Below are 18,472 nucleotides of genomic sequence, written 5' to 3' on the forward strand. Positions count from 1 at the left end.
ACCTGTCCGCTATTCTAACACTATTTAGTTTTGTGTAACCGATTATCATTCTATATTTTTGTATGTTTGAGGCGTCTAATTTTTTTGGTACAATCCACTCAGGCGAATTAAATGGTGATCGAAATGGACGTATAATATTGTTATCTAAAAGTTCTTTAACTTGTTTCTTGACTTTTTTTTTCAAAGCCATGAGGTACTGATAGAATTTAGAGTATACTTACATTCGATGTATGGAAGTGAGGAGTCAGTTGGCTTCAGTATATTCGTTAAGTGTTTCATCGTATTCCATCTGTTCTTCTTGTTCTGTAATAGTTTGCTGATGATAATAGTTGGTGCTAACTCCTCCATATCTGGTTGTTGGTAGGTGTCTGTTTCAATATTAAAATTTCTTTGTCGTTTCGCTATTTCGTTTGATAGCATGGTGGGCCTTTTACCTAAATCAAATTGTGGCCTGTTCATGTAGTTAATGTGTTTGGTTTGAATACTTCTGTCAATGTCCATCGGTTCTGGTCGTGGTGGTGGTTTGGCTACCATAAGACGAGGGGGTTGGTATATTTGTCTCTGTACGTTAGGATACTGTTGGAATGGATTACCTACATTAATAAAGTATTGTCTTTGTTGTGGCTGTCCAAAAAAATTATTTGAGTGTCTGGGATACATAGTTGAATTTTGCATTGTGCTAATTCTAGGTGGAAGGGAAGGTTTAGTCTGAAAATATAGATTGTTAAGGATCTGAATATGGCGTGGTACTGTCATTAGTCTATTGGATTCATTTCTGAATGTATTTTGTTGTCCTCTATTTGACGTATGATTGGTATGGTATGCTTGATTCTCCAACTTTAAGCATAAGTGTAATGCAGTTGGTAAGTCTGTAGGCTCCTTCATGCCGAGAAGACATAAAAAGTCTCCACGTAATCCGCGTATAAAGGTATCGAGGGCCCTTATCTCTCTACAACTTGGTCATTAACTGTACCGCTTCAATGTCTAATTCTATCTAATTATATACAGCCTATTTTGTTAAGTATCAAAGAAAGATGCTTTTAAACAACCTGATGGAATTCTTCTACAGATTGGTTAGGATTTTGTGCTATTGTGGTCAATTCGTATTCCAAGGTACCTTAATCCCTTTTTGCTGCGTAGTGTAGCGTAAGACATTTCGAAATGGCAGTCCAATTTAAAGGAACGTTGTGAGACTCTAACGCCGTACCTGCGTTTCCAGTTATTTTGTTACGAGCAGTATGCAAAATAACAAAGTACTTTGCAATACCAATTGTGTGTTCGTATGTTTTCAATATGCTATCGATATTTTTCTTCAATGGAGCAAACTCGGACGGGTCACCGGAAAATTCTCGTAGGCTTTTTACGATATCGAGTACTTTATCTAATTCTCCCAAATCTCCTTGATGCTCTGGGTCAATTCCAGGACAACCTAATGTTTAAAGCCAAATAAATGACTTTGAGATTATTGTAACAAAATTGGAAATTGTTCACTTAAAACTTGCCGAATGGCATCTGTTAAATCATTTGGTTGTGTCATGTTTCTGTTGTCCTCGGGCGCCAGTTAATCTATGTATATACTTATATAAAAGAAAGTGACGTTGTTACTACGCTTATAACTGGAGAACGCCTGGACCGATTTCGGTGATTACCACCAATTCGGACAGGTCTCCGCCCAAACAAGGAGAATACTTAAGAAAATTCTGGAAAATTTTCCGAAAACCAAAATTATGAAGAAAATAAATTTTCAAATACGATTTTAAAAAGGAAATAAAAACGAACATTATTTTAAATGCTGGCGCATAACTCAAAAACGCCTGGACCAATTTTGCCAATTCTTTTTTTAAAATGTTCGTTGAGGCTCAAGGATGGTTTTTATGGCGAAAAAAATCGAATAATTGCCGGAAAACCCCTAAAAAGAGCCCTTTTCTTTTTCCCATACAAACGAATGAATGCTTTTAGTAACGCTAATGCTCGAGAACAGCTGAACCAATCTTGGTGAAATTTTCAGAGGTTGTTCGCTGTGGATCGAGGAAAGTTTAGAAATAAAAAAAAAACCGTACGTTTTTCGTGAGGAAAGGTCGGAAATTTGGAAAATTCCAAAAAAATAACTTTTTTTCATACAAATTTTTTATTCAACTTTTTTCCTTTTGTTTTTCAATTGTCAAATTTGTCGTTTGCTTTCTTTATTCCGGTTATTCAAACAAAAAATTATTGAAATTTATTCCGTGAAAACGTTATGTGTGCTTCACACAAAGTGCTCAATTACAGATTGAAATTTGTTACGATGCCACGAAGAGGTCGCGTTCGTTTTGGCATCAACATAAGTATGTATGTATATTGACAGCCCATGGCACATGACCGAGTATTCCCAGGATGCGATGACATACGAATGAAATTATGGATCGCGGGCAATCAGCAAGCGATCGTCACGATGTCAGAGGACAACTTTTCAAACAACAGTTGCGATGTTTTGTAAACTTTATCTTAAAGCAACGTATATGTGGTACTGTTACATGTTGGATGTACTCTGTTGAGAGAGGATGGTGGATGGTGGATGGTGGATGGTGGTTACACCAAAACAAATTGATGAAATCCTTTCTGCGGAAATTCCTGATCCAGAGATAGAAGCAGAATTATACGAAACCAATATGGTTCACGTACCTTACAGACATCACAATACCACTTCGGTTTGTATGTCTGACAATAAATGTACGAAACACTATCCAGATGCTTTTCATTCGGAAACACAAACTAGAAATGATGGATATCCAATGTATCAGCGTCGCTCACCAGATGACAATGGCAGAACATTTAGCATTCAATTTAGAGGCGTGAATATCGAAGTTAACAACACATCGAAGTCGACAACATATGGATCGTACCATATTCGCCACTGTTGTCTAATTCACATTCAAAAGTCATGTTAATGTTGCGTATTGCAGTTTGGTGTAATCGATAAAATACGTGTGTAAATACGTCACCAAAGGAAGCAACATGGCGGTTACTGATCTTGAACGATACGGTCGATACGTGAACTGCAATAAAGCGCTTTGTATGATATTTACTTTTGCGATTCATGAACGTTTTCCGACTGTTGTGCGTCTCGCAGTTAATTTGGAGAATGCACAATGGGACAGAACGCCATTTTTTTATATATCTATTCCTGTAAAGTAAGTTATTTTTCTATTAGTAGATTATCCATATATATCTAAAAGTAACAATAAAACAGCCTGTTGGCATCTCATTTTTGGCGCGCTTTCAAAATCAGCTGATTGTGACTGCTTGTTAATGTTTTGATACATGCAATTTAAAGCTTTCAAGTAAATCGGCTGTGAAATTTTAAGTGAACCAAAAACTTTATTTTTAAATCATGGAAATCAATCGACAAGGTACTATGTAAATGCATATTGTAAAAAGAAAATGTGTGTATATTTGCCTATTGTGTATTCATTCTTCCATATTCATACTTCCATATAAATTAACAAATATTTGTGTTCCGTGAAGTAGAACTTCTTGGCTCCCGCTGCCTTCTGCTCAAAACCTGTTCCAAACGTATTGTGATTATGTCTTCTTAAATGTGTTATACAAATTATTTGCTCATTTTTGCTCGCTTTTTTGAAAATTGGGTTTTTTAAGGAAAATATGAATTCGCCCATGAAGAATTGCTGCAAAGATGGAAGTCAAATGATCGAAAAGATGACAGTATTTTGAACTACATTTATAAAAAAATTAATGGAGACACGTTAAAAGAAGACAAAAGCAAAGAAATAAAAAAGAAAGTTGTAAATTTTTGTAGCTTTATTAGAAAGCATTTACCAAATTGCAACAGACTGTTGAGCAGATTCAAAGAAAAACATTCTGAATGGCTTGCGTCGAAAATGACATTGGTAGTTGAAAACAAAGATTGGAAGAGTGCTTCTGCCAGCAAACTAGGACGTCCACTTTTTATTTTTTTATTTATTTAAATGAGAACTAATTATTAATAATTAATACACAGAGAATTAAGCACTGGCTACCAGGGCCTTCGGCTATCTATTACAATAGTTATCTCTAATTAAAATTAAGTGTGAAATTAATACTGAGTTTTTATTTGCTTATAATATTTAAATGTTATTTATCTTACATATCTTAAGAAAATTGTTGATAGCATTTATGTTGTCATTGTTTGGTGTTTTCAGCAGACGGGAGGGTTCCCTGTTTCCAAAGATGGTTTTCCTTTTTTGTGCTAGTGCAGTGCAGTCGTTTAGGATGTGGTTAACTGAGTCGTTTGGATGATTGCAAAGTGTGCAGCTAGGTTTTTCCGTTTCGTTCAGCAGATAATTGTGTGTTCTTAAAGTATGACCTAATCTAAGGCGCACAAATATTTTTATGTATTGGCAGGAACAGTCGGATGGGTAGTTTTGCTTGACACCAGTGGGATTGTGTTCCTTGTATTGGTGTTGAAAGTTTATCCAGTCTCTAGAGTTTGACTCGTAAAGCTCTTTTTACTAGGTTGCGAATATCTTTTGATGTGACGTGTGCGTACGAGAAAACTGGTTCTCTACTCGCCTTTTTGGCGCGATCGTCTGCAAGTTGGTTGCCTCTAATACCAGCGTGTCCAGGGATCCACATTATCTTGATTATGTTTTTGTGTTTATATAAAATATCTTTTATATTCTTGATCAATACTGAGTTATTTGTATCTATCATTCAACAGCGCGGTAATTGTCGATTTGCTATCACTGCATATGATGTGTTTTTCTTTAGATTGTGCAATAAATAGCACCGCTTCGTATATCGCAGCCGCTTCAGCTGTAAGTATAGAGCAGTACGGTGGTAAAATACCGACGTTATAATGACACCTTGGTCGTTTGTCACTGCAAACGAAGTGTGGGTGTCCGATTTTGATCCATCGGTGTAGATAATTTTCCACTCTGGTTTATAAGTGTTTACTGCGTCGTTAAATAGCTGGTTATATTGTTCTGCGTTGGTGGTTGATTTTTGATACTTGAATAACGTACTTATTATGCATGATTTTAACGTCAGCCAATGAGGATGAGTGTTCTCCTTTATTAATTGTGGTGTTGATATTATGTCAAGTTTTTTATAATGTTTATACATTGTACGATCGTGGATAGTTTTTGGTGGTACGATATGTTTTCATCGCATTAAACAAAGGAGTTTTTGCAGTGGAGGAGCTTTGGTATGAGCATCATTGTATTCTGCTTTGTTCGGAGATGGATGCTGGGTAGACCTGCTTCAGTTAAGACCACTTTGGTTGGAGAAGTAGGGAATGCGCGAATGCTCCTTTTTACCGCTATGTGATAAGGGGTTTCAATGAGTGCGAGATGGGACTTAGCACAGTGTCCATAGATTGCGAGTCCAAAGTCTATTTTTGACAACATCAATGCTTTTACAATATTTATGAGAGTTGAGATATGGATATGACAGTGTTTTGAAGAGAGAAACTTTATAATATTTAGTCTATTAAGTAAACTTAATCTAACATATTTACAATGTTCCTTAAATGTTAGTTTTTGTCAAAAATTAAGCCAAGTATTCTTAAAGTTGTAGTGTGAGGAATTTGTGTGTTTTCGAAGGATAGGTTAGGAAGGTGCATTTTCTTTTTCTGCAAACGTGAAATGTTGCGCTTTTGCTTGCAGAAACTTTTGTTCCTGACGTTTTAGACCATTCTGCTATTTCGGTTAGGATGTTGCTAAAAATGATTTTTACTTGGTTTAAATTTTTAAAGCCGAAAAATTAAAACATCGTCTGCGTAGATGATATGGTCTACACATCGGTATGAGGTTATTAAGTTGCTTAATTGGTTAAAGGCAATAATAAATAGTGTTGTTGAAAGGGAGATCCTTGGGGTATGCCATTATGTAGGGGTATATGTTGGAGTTGTGGTTACTAACACTTACTGTAATCTTACGATTTGAAAGGAATGACTTTATGAAATTATACATTTTATCTCCAATGTCCCATTTTTTTAATTCTTGTAATACCGTATGAGCTCCAATTCTATCGAATGCTTTCTCAAAATCTAGACTGAGGACGGATAAGTGATTTTTGGTAGATATTGTTGTTGTAGCGTGGTGTTCAAAGTAAAGAAGTGGGTCAATGACGCCAAGACCACTTTGAAAACCAAACTGGTTGGGGCTTATCAGTCCTTTTTGTTTTAAATACCACATGAGTCTCTTTGATATAATTTTTTCCAAAACTTTGGCAATGCAGGGTATCAAGGAAATAGGTCTGAAGTCTGAAATTGAGGCACTCGATTTGTTGGGTTTAGGGATGGGAATAATTGTAGCTTTTTTCCATTCTTGAGGTACAATACCCTGTTTTAATATGTTGTTGTATAGGGTTATAAGTCTGATTTTTAAAGAGTATGGAAGATTTTTAGGAGGGGTAGGAAATTTTGTCTGATCCTGGGGTTTTTCCGGACATTTTGCTGATAGTAGAATCGAACTCTTCTAATGTAATGGGAGATTCTATCAATGTAGCTTCGAAACACGGGGATGGGTTGTGGTATGTTTGGGAAATGATTTGATTAGAAAGTGTTATAAAATTCGGATGAAAGTTGAAATTTTTGGAGTTGTTTGACCATGTTTGTGCAAAGTTTTCAGCAATATGCTGCGGATCGTAAATGGGACCTACGGGAGATTGAATAAAATCAATTTTATTTTGTTTATGTCCTCCTGAAAGAGATTTGATGTCATTCCATATTTTTTAGAGCTTGAAGTGGGTTTTATATTAGCTGTTAGTTTTCAAGGGCTATGCGTTTAGCAGACTTTAGTTCTCTTCTGAAGTTAGAGTTTGCTTTTTTGTATCTAATTAAGTTTTCAGTTGTTACGTTTTGTTTGAATTTAGACCAAAGAGCTTGTTTTGTATTTCTCAAGGCAGTTAATAGATTGGACCAATACGGTAGTTTGGCGGAAAATTTTTTTGTGCTAGTTTGGGGAATGGAGATATGTGCAGCGGATCGAATAATCCTTTTTATTTTTGATGCTTCTGCGTTTATGTTTTCTGATATTATTTCAACACTTGTTGATGTGTTGAGCAGGGAGCAATATTTTAACCAATCAGCTTTATCTGTAAGAAATTTTGATCTCGGCTTAATTATGTATTGCATCGGTGTGATGAGGGTAGTTATGATAGGAAAGTGGTCGCTATTGTGAAGGTCTTCTAGAGTATAAGAACAGAGTTTATGGGCTATGGAAGCTGAAACAAAGAGCGATGTCTATATGAGTGAAAGTTTTGTGGGAGGAAAAGTGAGTTGGTGATCTATCATTAAGAACAAATAAGTTTTTGAGAAAATAACATCTTCCATTATTTGGCCTCTTCCATTTGAGAAGGTAGATCCCCATAGGGGGCTCCAAGCATTAAAATCTCCAATGATTATTGTGGGTGCAGGAACAGCGTTAATGACACCTATTAGTTCTCCTGCAGTAAACTTTTGATTCGGAGGGATGTAGCATGTGACTATGGAAAATTTGAAACCGATGTTAATTTCTATTGCAATGGCGGAAATGTTGGAAAAGACTGGGATACGTTTGTGTTTGATATGTTTTTTGATAAACAGGGCAATGCCTTGTTTAGCTGATTTGTTTTGTGGTAGATTATGGAAATAACCAATGTATTTGTGAGGAGTATATGCAGTTTTATTTGCTGGGAGGTGAGTTTCTTGTAATGCAATTACGTGTGGTGAGAATTCATTTATGAGTATATTTAAATCTGGATAATTGTTAAATAGACCTTTCAAATTCCACTGGAGAATTCTCATAGTCTATTTTGTGATGGGGGTTGTGTGGGTAATGGGGCGGCAGGAGTGTTACTGAGTTGGGTGATCAAGTTTGAAATGAGTGAGTTTGTTGCGTTGTAGTCAAAAGGTGTTACAGTTGAGTCTTCGACTGCACTTGTTGTTGAAACGAATGAGTTGAATTTGTTTGATTTATAGTGGTTGTTACATTTTCTTCGTTGTTTGTGCTGATTGTTTTAGAGTTGGAAGTTGTAGGTGAAGTAATAGAGGAGAGCGAGATTTGCTCTTTTGTTTGAGTGTTTTGTTGATTGTTTGTGGGAGTTATGTTTGTCGGGTTGTTAATAACGTTAGCGAATGAAGGAGATGAAGAATTGAAAACAGGTGGTGTTTGTGCTTTATGGATATTTACTGCTTCGCGGAAAGAGCATTTATTGTCTGTTTGAATTGTTATTATATTCTTAATTTGAGTGAACTTTGGACACAGTTTACTTGAGGCTGGGTGAACAGCAGAACAGTTTGCACAGAGAGTGCGAGTACAGGGTGAGGGATTGTGGGTTGGTAATGCACATGTATCAAAAGTAGGGACCTTATTACAGCGTTTTTTAGTGTGACCAAGTAACTGGCAGTTTTTGCATCTCATAGGATTTGGATAGTATGGTCTTACCTTTGTTTGTATACCATGAAACATCAATTTTTTCCGGTAGGGAGTAGCGATCGAAAGTTAGGAGGACTACACCACTTGGAGTTGGTTGGCTATTTATGTATTTCGGAAATTTATAAATTGATATGACACCCTGTTCTTTCAAGTTTTCAATTATTTCGTTCTCTGGAATATCGTTTAGGCACGGGCGTAAATAGTACCTTTGCATGAGTTTAGATTTTTGTGGAGCTCAATTTTTACACTGCATATCCCAACGAGTTGCTTTGTTGTAGTGAATTTTTTGCGATAGTGCTATTTTTAACTAGGAGTAGAAATTACCGTCCCTTAGTTGACTGATTTTTATTATTTCAGAGCTAATATGTTTCAGGGCTTTGTGAACGGCGAAGCAGGAAAAATTTATTCAACGGTTTATTTGCATCACTTGAACTTACCACTATATATTTAGGACTGTCTTTAATTGTTGTTGGTAGAGTAGGAAATAATTCTTCATTCGATATAGGGTTGGCTTTTTTTTTTTTTTGCTTGAGGACTAGAAGATAATAGGGCAGAACCTATTATTTTCTAGAGCGGTCCCCCAAGGGGACATGTTTTTACAATTTGATTTAATTAATAAGAGTTAGTAAATAAGAGCAGGCCTATTGAAAAATAAGGTGCGAAAAGGAATGCGAAAATGTAACTTGCACTAGCGAAATTGATTAACACAACGAAATTACTGATAGCACAACCGTATGCGTCGAGTGACAGTCGGAGACTGACGTCCACTTTTAAATTATGATGAAGGTAGTCAACGTTTGAAACGTAAATTGGCCTTTGAACTATCAACAGAGTGGGAGCACAAAACCCAACTTCTTGTTCATGCTGCTGCAGTTTCAGCAAAAAAATCAAATAAAAGCGACATGGCGTATGTTTTAAAGGAATGCTCATCATCATCTTCAACAGCAAGTGAAATTAGGAAAAAACTTCGCTTCAATGAACCACTTCAACTCACTCCTGATGAAGCGTTAACTTTCTTATTGGAAAATTCGTTTAGTAAACAGCAGTAGGATTAACATTCGATTGTTAAATAAAAATCGACATTGCAACATATATCCAAGCTATCATACTGTTTATGAGGCGAAATTAAAATGCAGACCGATTGGCATAACTGTTTCGGAAACTAATGCGGTAATTAGCTTGCAAAACATACTTGACCACACGGCTGGCCGTATTATTTTAATGCAGGAAGATGTTATAAATCAGATTGCAAATACCGATGAAACGAAATTAATTGCTAGCTATGGATTCGATGGAACAATAGGACAGAGCATGTACAAGCAGAAATTTGAAGGAGATGCACCAGAATCGTTGGATGAATCTTTATTTGTAACAACTTTAATACCGATAAAATTAATTGATTCTTCAGACAGAGTAATTTATTGTAATCGAACTCCACAATCCGTAAGATTTTGCTGGCCAATTAAAATCGAATTCATCAAAGAAACTAAAAATCAAATATTAGCGGAGAAAGCAAATTTGGATTCACAAATTAATAGTTTGACACCTCTCGAATACAACCTTAATGGTGGATACATCACTGTAAGCTATGATCTGCATATGACGTTAATAGATGGTTAGGTGTTAAATGTATTAACTGGTACAAATTCTAATCAGTGTTGCCCAGTATGTGGTGCAAAACCAAAAGACTTTTTAGCAACGAAGGATTTGAAATCCAGCGTTTTTAAGAAAAAACCTGGAGCACTTCAATATGGTGTAAGTCCTTTGCATGCGTGGATTAGATTCCTGGAATTTGTATTAAAAATCTCATATAGAATTGACATAAAAAAGTGGCAGGTTAGGGATGGTGTAAGTCCTTTGCATTCGTGGATTAGATTCCTAGAATTTGTATTAAAAATATCATATAGAATTGACATAAAAAAGTGGCAGGTTAGGGATACAATAGATAAACTAAGTATGAGAACTAGAAAACGGAAAATTCAAAAACAATTGTGGGAAGAAATGGGGCTACATGTTGATAAACCAAAACAGAATGGCTGTGGAAGCACAAATGATGGAAATACGGCGAGGAGAGCATTTACAAATACTGAGACCTTAGCATCAGTTCTGGAGTTTGACATTAAAATTTTGAAGAATTTATATCTTATATTAATTTCAATTTCATGCGAATACCAGATCAATGCGGAAAAATTCGAAATATTTTGTAGTAAAACTGCTTTACTATATATGGAAAAGTACTCTCGGTTTCCTATGTCAGCAACCGTCCACAAAATATTAGTCCATGGTTCACAGATAATAAGAGCTTCAGTAGTTCCTGTCTTGGAGAAAATGCGGCCGAGGCTCGAAATCAGTTCTATAAGAAGGATAGAAATGCACATGCCAGAAAAAGTAGCAGAGCATACAATTTGTCTCATGTTTTTCATAGATCTATGGATTTCTCAGATCCTCTTATATCAAGTTTGCGTTGTTTAGTATCTGTACCGAATTTCAAGGCACTGAGTAAGTTTTTAGAGTTTATGCCAAAAAAAAGCATTCTGTCCCATTGTGGAATGACCAAATAGTCTATTTCAACACAGAGAATACAGTACAGACAGAGAAAACACTTTCCTCAGTGAACCGTTTGCGAGAACTTGCTCTATTCGGAAATATCTTGATATTATACATACAATTACAATTACAATTGCTGGAACATGATAATCACTGGAATGAAGTTCGCTCACTTTTCGCGATGATCAGCCATCAAATTAGCGTCAATTATGGAATACGAATAAAAATGACATTGCCGAAGACATTTTACATCGTATTCGCTAAGAATTGGATATCAATTCCATCTTCCTTTTATCAATTCACCAAAGATGAACTCATCACGAATATTCGGACATTGGACAAATTATCGTAACTACAATTCCTTAAGTGCACGCGAAATGTTAGCTGCAAAAATACCGATGTTGTTGACTTAAACTGGAAGATTCAAAGTCAAATTCCGGGAGACTTGCGCTCATACAAATTGATCGATCGTGGAATTTCTAAATTCTTTGAATAGGCTTGGTATGCCACCGCATCATTTGCGTCTCAAAGTTGGATCTGTCGTTATTATGTTCCACAAACTTCTGGCGCCGAAACTGTGTAATGGAACCTGACTGATTGTGACACAGCTATCGAATACAAAGGTGCAGAATGCTTGATTCTACGAATTCCTCTGAGTTCTAACGATTTGCCATTTCAGTTCAAACGTATTAAGTTTCCAGTGAAAATTGCATTTGAGACACAAGGATAGTCGCATAGTGAATGGCATACATTTGGAAATGCTATGTTTTTCACTCGGCCAGATATACGTGGCCTGCTCACGAGTTGGAAAACCATCTTTTCTATACACCGGAACAGAAACCAAAAAACGTTGTTTATCAAGCTGCGATACATTGAAAAAAAGTGAAATGATAAATTCAACTTTTTCATTTCTAAACACATAATTTCAAGCAGGACAACGACTGCGGGGTCAGCTAGTTTTCAATAAATTTAAACAACTTAAATTTTGTTCATACTTTATTTATTCACTTCCAATATGTGACTAAACTAAATATCTTACAAATACTCTAAGCTAGCTGTGGGTCGATGGCAGCCGCGCAGTAGTTATTGGCGTCAGAGTTTTGCTGATATTGCTTGATCAGCACTTGTAGTTTATTTTGTTTATATCGATCGATCGTTGGAATTATATTTATTAATACTTAGTAAGTGGAAGTTTATTTATTAAAACTTTGTGTCGATCGATTCTGAGAGTTGGAACGGATTTTGGTTTTAATATAATTTCTTCGAGTTATTGAACTTTAATAATGTTGCAATGAATATTGCTAGATTGTTGGAATTAATTTTGATACATTGCTGTAATGAATTTCGATACATTTTGGTATATTGAATATCGGCACTTACATATCGAAGCTGATTTTTGCGAGCCAAGGAAAAATATTTTAGAATTCACAAATATTTTAAATTGGAACTATGTTACCACTTCTTTCCGAAATACACCAGAAAGTGCATGGTCAGCGTCTGCACTACCTGTTGTGCAGAATAAGATTCGTGGAAACGAATCACGCCACGGGTAATAATTTAGTTTAGAATTAAGTATAAATATTGTACTTTGGTTAAGCTAAGTTTCAGTTTTGATTACTCCAATAAAGCTACGCGGTAACACTGCCCCAATGCAGCTCCGCTAAAAAATTCTATTTTTTTGGTTTTTTAATAACCAAAAGCTTAACTGGCGCCCGAGCTAAAAGTTATCGCAGTACCGCGATAAGTAATTAAATAATAGAGAAAGAAAGACCTTCTAGTAGCATAAAGCAAACGGGAAGCACTAGTTGCTAACCAGCTCTATCCGTGAGTGGAAAGAACAGAAACAAACAAAAAAAAAAAATAAATCAAAAAGTGTTAAAGAAGAAGATATAAATACAAATCAGCAAGATCAACAAAGTGAAAATACAGAAAAACAACTGGATATGAAAAATTAATGTAATAAAATGAATTCTGAAAAATATAAGTGTCTAAATTAGTGAAAACTATATGAACAAAAAGTGACTGTAAAAGTGTAAAGCTGCTATTGAAGCTTAAAATTGCAACAACTTCAAAAGAAGTTACAAAAACAAATATTATAAGAACAAAATGCAAAAAAGTTTTGTTCAAAAAAGTCAAATGCAAAATTTATATGTTAAATTAAGCAACAACTATTCTATGGTGGAAAAAAGTTAAATTTTTTTTATAAACAAAATAAAAACAAACACAACGTAACATAACCAAGCGCATTGTGCCGTAGCGTTAAAAGGAAAAGCAGAATTAAGGAAAAGATGCTGCATACAAACGGAATTCTTCTCCCCCAACAACAACCACATACAGCTCAGCAAGTGGATGACGATTCTATATCCGGCCCGGCAGCTAATAGAAATACTATCAGTAGTAACAGCAACAATAGAATCCCCAACAATCCTGTAAGTAGAAGCAGCCTATAGTAACTACTTAGACATTATATTAAGAATATTAATATATTATTATACTAAGAATATTAAAAATATACAAATGACGAACCCCAATAATTTATTCCGCCCTCCAATCCTTCCCCCCAATTCGGCACCTAATACCCCGAACGACCTGGACGACCTGTCCAGGCTCATAGCTAGTATGGCTTTAGACATAGTAAAGACACAGAGACCGCAAGTGGTACATGCGGCATTACACCCAAATGCAATTGCAACCAACATTACGGACCAAACAGTAGACATAGAACATAGGAACAACTTAGGCGAATTGGATAGGATACCTGATATCGTAAAATGTCTAAAGGAATTCTCTGGCAATTCAGGAGAATTCAAATCGTGGAAAAAAGCGTAGATCGGGTTTTAGCTATATACGAGCCTCAAAAGAGACACCGAAATATTACGGAATTTTAAGCGTATACGGAACAAAATAATAGACAATGGCGATGCGGCATTGGAAGCATACAATACACCACTTGATTGGCAATCAATTTCCAAATGTCTAATTATGCACTACGGTGGCAAGCACGACTTGTCAACATTAGAATATCAAATGACCACAGTGGTCCAAGGAAATAGAACAGTTTTAGATTTCTATCAACAGGTTTATAGCCACTTTTCATTGATACTGAATAAATTAGGTTGTCTCGATATGTGCAACGAATCTCTTCGCATGCTGACGCAAGCATATAGAGACAAAGCATTAGATACTTTTATAAGAGGGCCTAACGAGGATTTACCTAGACTATTAGGAATGCGAGAGCCGGTAGACCTGCCGCAGGCTTTTCATCTCTGTTTAAAACTACAGAACCAAAACTTTCGTATGCCACAAAAGCACAAAGGCACCAATTTTACCCCCAGCTAGCGCATTTACCCCAACCACAGCGGACAACTTGGTAACCAAGACAACAACAATATAACAATTTTCACTACGATAGTAACCCCTCAAGACCTCCGAAACCGCAGCCACGTTCAGAGCCCATGGACGTCGACCCGAGCATACACTCGCGTCGAGCACTTGGCGAGAGACCACAACAATTTCCGAATCAACAGCGAAGCAAAGAGCAACGAACATTTAACATTGACACAGCTTCACAGGAAGACGGACAATTTGGTGAACCAAGCGATATTCATTTTTTAGAATAATTAGCTCTTCGCTCCCCTTCTTCAAAGTAAAGGCGGAGACCGGCAGAATTTTAAAATTTTTAGTGGATACAGGTTTCAAATCCAAAACGGCAATCCCTTTTTTGCAAAATCTATTGCGGGAAAATTAGTAATCAGCGAACATACTTATGTTCAACTTTTTGACTTTAATGATAAAATTAAATTCTATCTAATGCCACTTCTCAAAACATTTGACGGTATTCTAGGGAATGATACTCTTCGCGAATTTAAAGGCATTATATACACTGGCGAAAATTACATGACTTTAAGTAACGGCTTTAAGGTTCACCTCAAACAGCTCCCCTCACAGCGAGTGAACGCAATTAATGTAGATGAGGGAAACCCCTCAGAAAATCAAATGCACACTATGGAAACATCGTAAGTAAATACCCAAAGCTTTTTTCCGAACCTGACGAAAAGCTATCCTATAAAACAAAAGTTGTCGGACAAATTCGAACAACATTCAATTCCCCTGTTTACACAATATTCTATCCATAGCCTGCAGCATTGAAACTGGAAGTGGAATCTCAAGTAGAAAAGCTTTTAAGCGATGCTATAATTAGACCATCTGGATCACCGTACAACTCCCCAGTGTGGATTATACCAAAGAAGCCAGACAAGGCAGGAAATAAACAATACCGTATGGTCATTGATTATAGGAAACTAAACATAGTAACGATCGCGGACTGATACCCCATTCCGGAAATTACAGAATTAACTTCTCAACTAGGTAATAGCAATTTCTTCTAAGTTCTCTACCTTAAAAGTGGTTTTCACCAGATTCCACTGAAAAAATCTGACATAGCAAAAACTGCTTTCTCTATCAACAATGGGAAGTACGAATTTACTCGACTACCATTTGGCCTAAAAAATGCGCCATCTATTTTTCAACGCGCATTAGATGATATATTAAGAGAACACGTAGGGAAATGTTGCTACGTGTATATCGACGACATAATTGTTTTTAGCAAAACAGAAGAGGAACACTTCGAACATATGTATATTAGGGTGTGTCATTCTGCGGCAACCTTTTTTTTCAACTGAAAAACAGGCTAAAAACTTTCGAAAATGTGGAAAAGAAAGTCACTCAAAAGATGAGCTCCTTATATTAATAATGGGTTGTCAAAAAAGTCTTGCGGTATTTTTATTGATTTTTTTTTTTTGTATTGAAATTGAAATGAATTTTTGATGACTCAAGCCCAGCTCTTGCCCGATGCTACGGCTGCTACTATGCCGGTCTCTTTCGACCAATTCAGCGATTTTATCGCAATTTTCGACGACAGGCCTTCCGGAGCGTGGCGCATCTTCGACCACCTCTACACCAGAACGAAAACGTTGAAACCATCGTTGTGCGGTGGAAATGGAGACTATATCGGGTCCATAAACTGCACAAATTTTATTGGCGGCTTGAGATGCATTTTTGCCTTTATCGTAGTAGTACTTTAAAATATGCCGTATTTTCTCTTTATTTTGCTCCATGTTTGCGACGCTATAACTCACGAACGACTTAAAAAAAACGACAATCAATCAAACACGTGTTAGCGTGAAATGAGCTTTCCAAAAAGGTATAGCATGACCCGATGCGACGAATAGAACCAGAACTACGCGCTTTCAGCGCCAACTAGCGAAAATACCGCAAGACTTTTTTGACATATAAATTACATGGAAAAAAATATTTTTTTTTTTCAACTGAAAAACAGGCTAAAAACTTTCGAAAATCTGAAAAAAAGTCACTCAAAAGATGAGCTCTTAATATTAATAGGTGCCTGTTTCAAATTTTCTATTTTCCATATAAATTACATGGAAAAAAAATCATTTTTTTGTGGTGGTTATTGTGCGGAGGTTATTATATGTGCACGCGATTACTGCCAGTAGGGATGGTAAACTCAATTTGGATTCTACTTGAGAATCGAGTTTTCTCGTAAAATAATCGATTTTTCGGAATCGATCTTCAGTAGTCGAAGTCGATTAAGAATCATTCTTGACATTCGAGTTATCTGTATGGATCGGCGAGAGTAAAAATATTCACCGATCATCAACCATTAACTTATGCGTTAAGCAATAAGAATTGTAATAGCAAAATGAAACGCTGAAAAGCAATACTAGAAGAATACAGTTATGAAATGCACTAGCCAGGTAGAACAAACGTCGTGGCCGACGCACTGTCAAGAATTCCTCACCAATAATCAGATTTGCAAACACTATCAATAGCGACAAATTCGGATGATAGCTCATCCCACAATTTAATATACTGTGCAGAAGCACAAATTAACGCGTTTAAAAATCAAATATTTTTAAATAAGAATGTAACATCGGCATATCAATTTAAAATCATATTTCCCACCTACCTACCTACTTAGTAACCGAACCTGATTACTGCGAACAAAATTTGATTTTTATTTTAAAAAGATATTTAAATCCGTCGGTAATAAACTGCATCAAAACGGAGGAGCACATTATGGGCAAGATTCAAGAAATTTACCCCTTACACTTTGACAAATATAAGATTAGGCTTTCGCAGTTCCAAGTGGAAGACCTAACAAACGAGGAAGAGCAAGAGAATATTAATATAAATGAACATAAGAGAGCGCATAGAAATTGCAGGGAGAATAAGATACAAATTTGAGAAAAAATTCGATTTCCAAGTATGGCGAATAAAATAAATAAGATAAAAAAATGCGTTACTTGTAAGGAGAACAAGTACGATCGCCACCCATCAAAGCCACACCCATACCTAATTTCCCTGGACAAATAATCCACGTAGATATATTATTGATAGGCAAGAAGCTAGTTCTGACAGCAATGGACAAATTATCAAAATACGCTATCGCAAAATCCATTAAATCCAAGGCAACAGAGGATATTAAGAAACCTTTAAGGGACATTCTTTTCTTCCTTGTACCGGAAACATTGGTAATGAAAGATCCTTTGACTCAGAATCCATCAACTTTATGATAGAGAACGAATTTGGCATCAAAATATATCGCACCCCCCTTTACACAAGCTGCTCGAACGGTCAGGTTGAGCATTTCCATTCTACTCTACAGGAGATTGAGCGATGTCTGCAAACGGAGAAAACCCACCGATCGTTCCAAGAACTTTTGGAACAATCAATCAAAGAATATAACTACACTATTCATTCAACAACGGGGAAAAAACCAATTGAAATCTTCTACGGAAGACGTGTCAGTAGCGACCACAGGCTAATAGAAGAGGAAAGAAAAGAAACGAAAAAAAGACTTCAGGATAAGCAATTGGCAGATCTTTCCTACCACAATAAAAACCGAACGCCACCCAAATAATATTTTGAAGGAGATGAAATTTTTGTTAAGATAAATAAGATATTAGAAGCTAAGTTATCACCTAAATTTAGGAAATAAATTGTCGCGCAGAATTATAATACTACCGTTAAAACTAAAACAGGCAGGATTGTTCACAAAAAAAACATAAAACAATGTTAAGAAGAAAAAGTTACTTGCAAGTGGAAAACCTCGAAATGGAGAAGCCACAAATTTACCTCATCCTAATTATATTGGCACCCACTACAAAAACCCAACAAATTGACGTTCAGGACTTGACAAATAATAATGGATATCTACCAATTAAGACAGGAGAAGTAAGGACAATCTACCGTTATGATAAAGTCCAACATTTTATCAACTTAACCAAATATGAGGAAACACTTTCACTTATTTCGGACAACATTAATAGACTAAAGGCAACTACTTTCGAGGACAGACAATTGCTTAACAAAACTCACAAAAATTTCATTTTATTAGAAGCGAAGCTAGAAGCTTTACACCCACATTTTAAATCTAAACGAGGTCTCCTTAATATCATAGGGAAAGGACTAAAATACATAGCAGGTACCATGGACAGCGATGACGAAAA

At 36.0% G+C, this 18,472-nt stretch overlaps 1 protein-coding gene across 6 annotated transcripts in view; it reads right to left on the reverse strand.

The window, feature by feature from the left end:
- Positions 1 to 237: 237 nt before the first annotated feature.
- Positions 238 to 18,472, reverse strand: part of LOC120779694 (ADP-ribosylation factor-like protein 4A) — a 200,708-nt gene continuing 182,473 nt past the window's right edge. For 2 of the 6 annotated variants that reach the window (XM_040112054.1, XM_040112055.1), the window contains exon 5: positions 13,131 to 13,370. In XM_040112054.1, the coding sequence (XP_039967988.1) occupies positions 13,133 to 13,370 (238 nt within the window). In that variant the 3' untranslated portion in view covers positions 13,131 to 13,132. Of the gene's footprint in view, positions 369 to 402; positions 577 to 3,250; positions 3,713 to 13,130; positions 13,371 to 18,472 lie in introns of those variants that run through there. The other 4 variants (XM_040112056.1, XM_040112059.1, XM_040112057.1 and 1 more) reach the window with 4 other exon arrangements.

Source organism: Bactrocera tryoni, unplaced genomic scaffold, assembly GCF_016617805.1.
Source record: "Bactrocera tryoni isolate S06 unplaced genomic scaffold, CSIRO_BtryS06_freeze2 scaffold_11, whole genome shotgun sequence".
Classification (NCBI taxonomy): Eukaryota; Metazoa; Arthropoda; class Insecta; order Diptera; family Tephritidae; genus Bactrocera; species Bactrocera tryoni.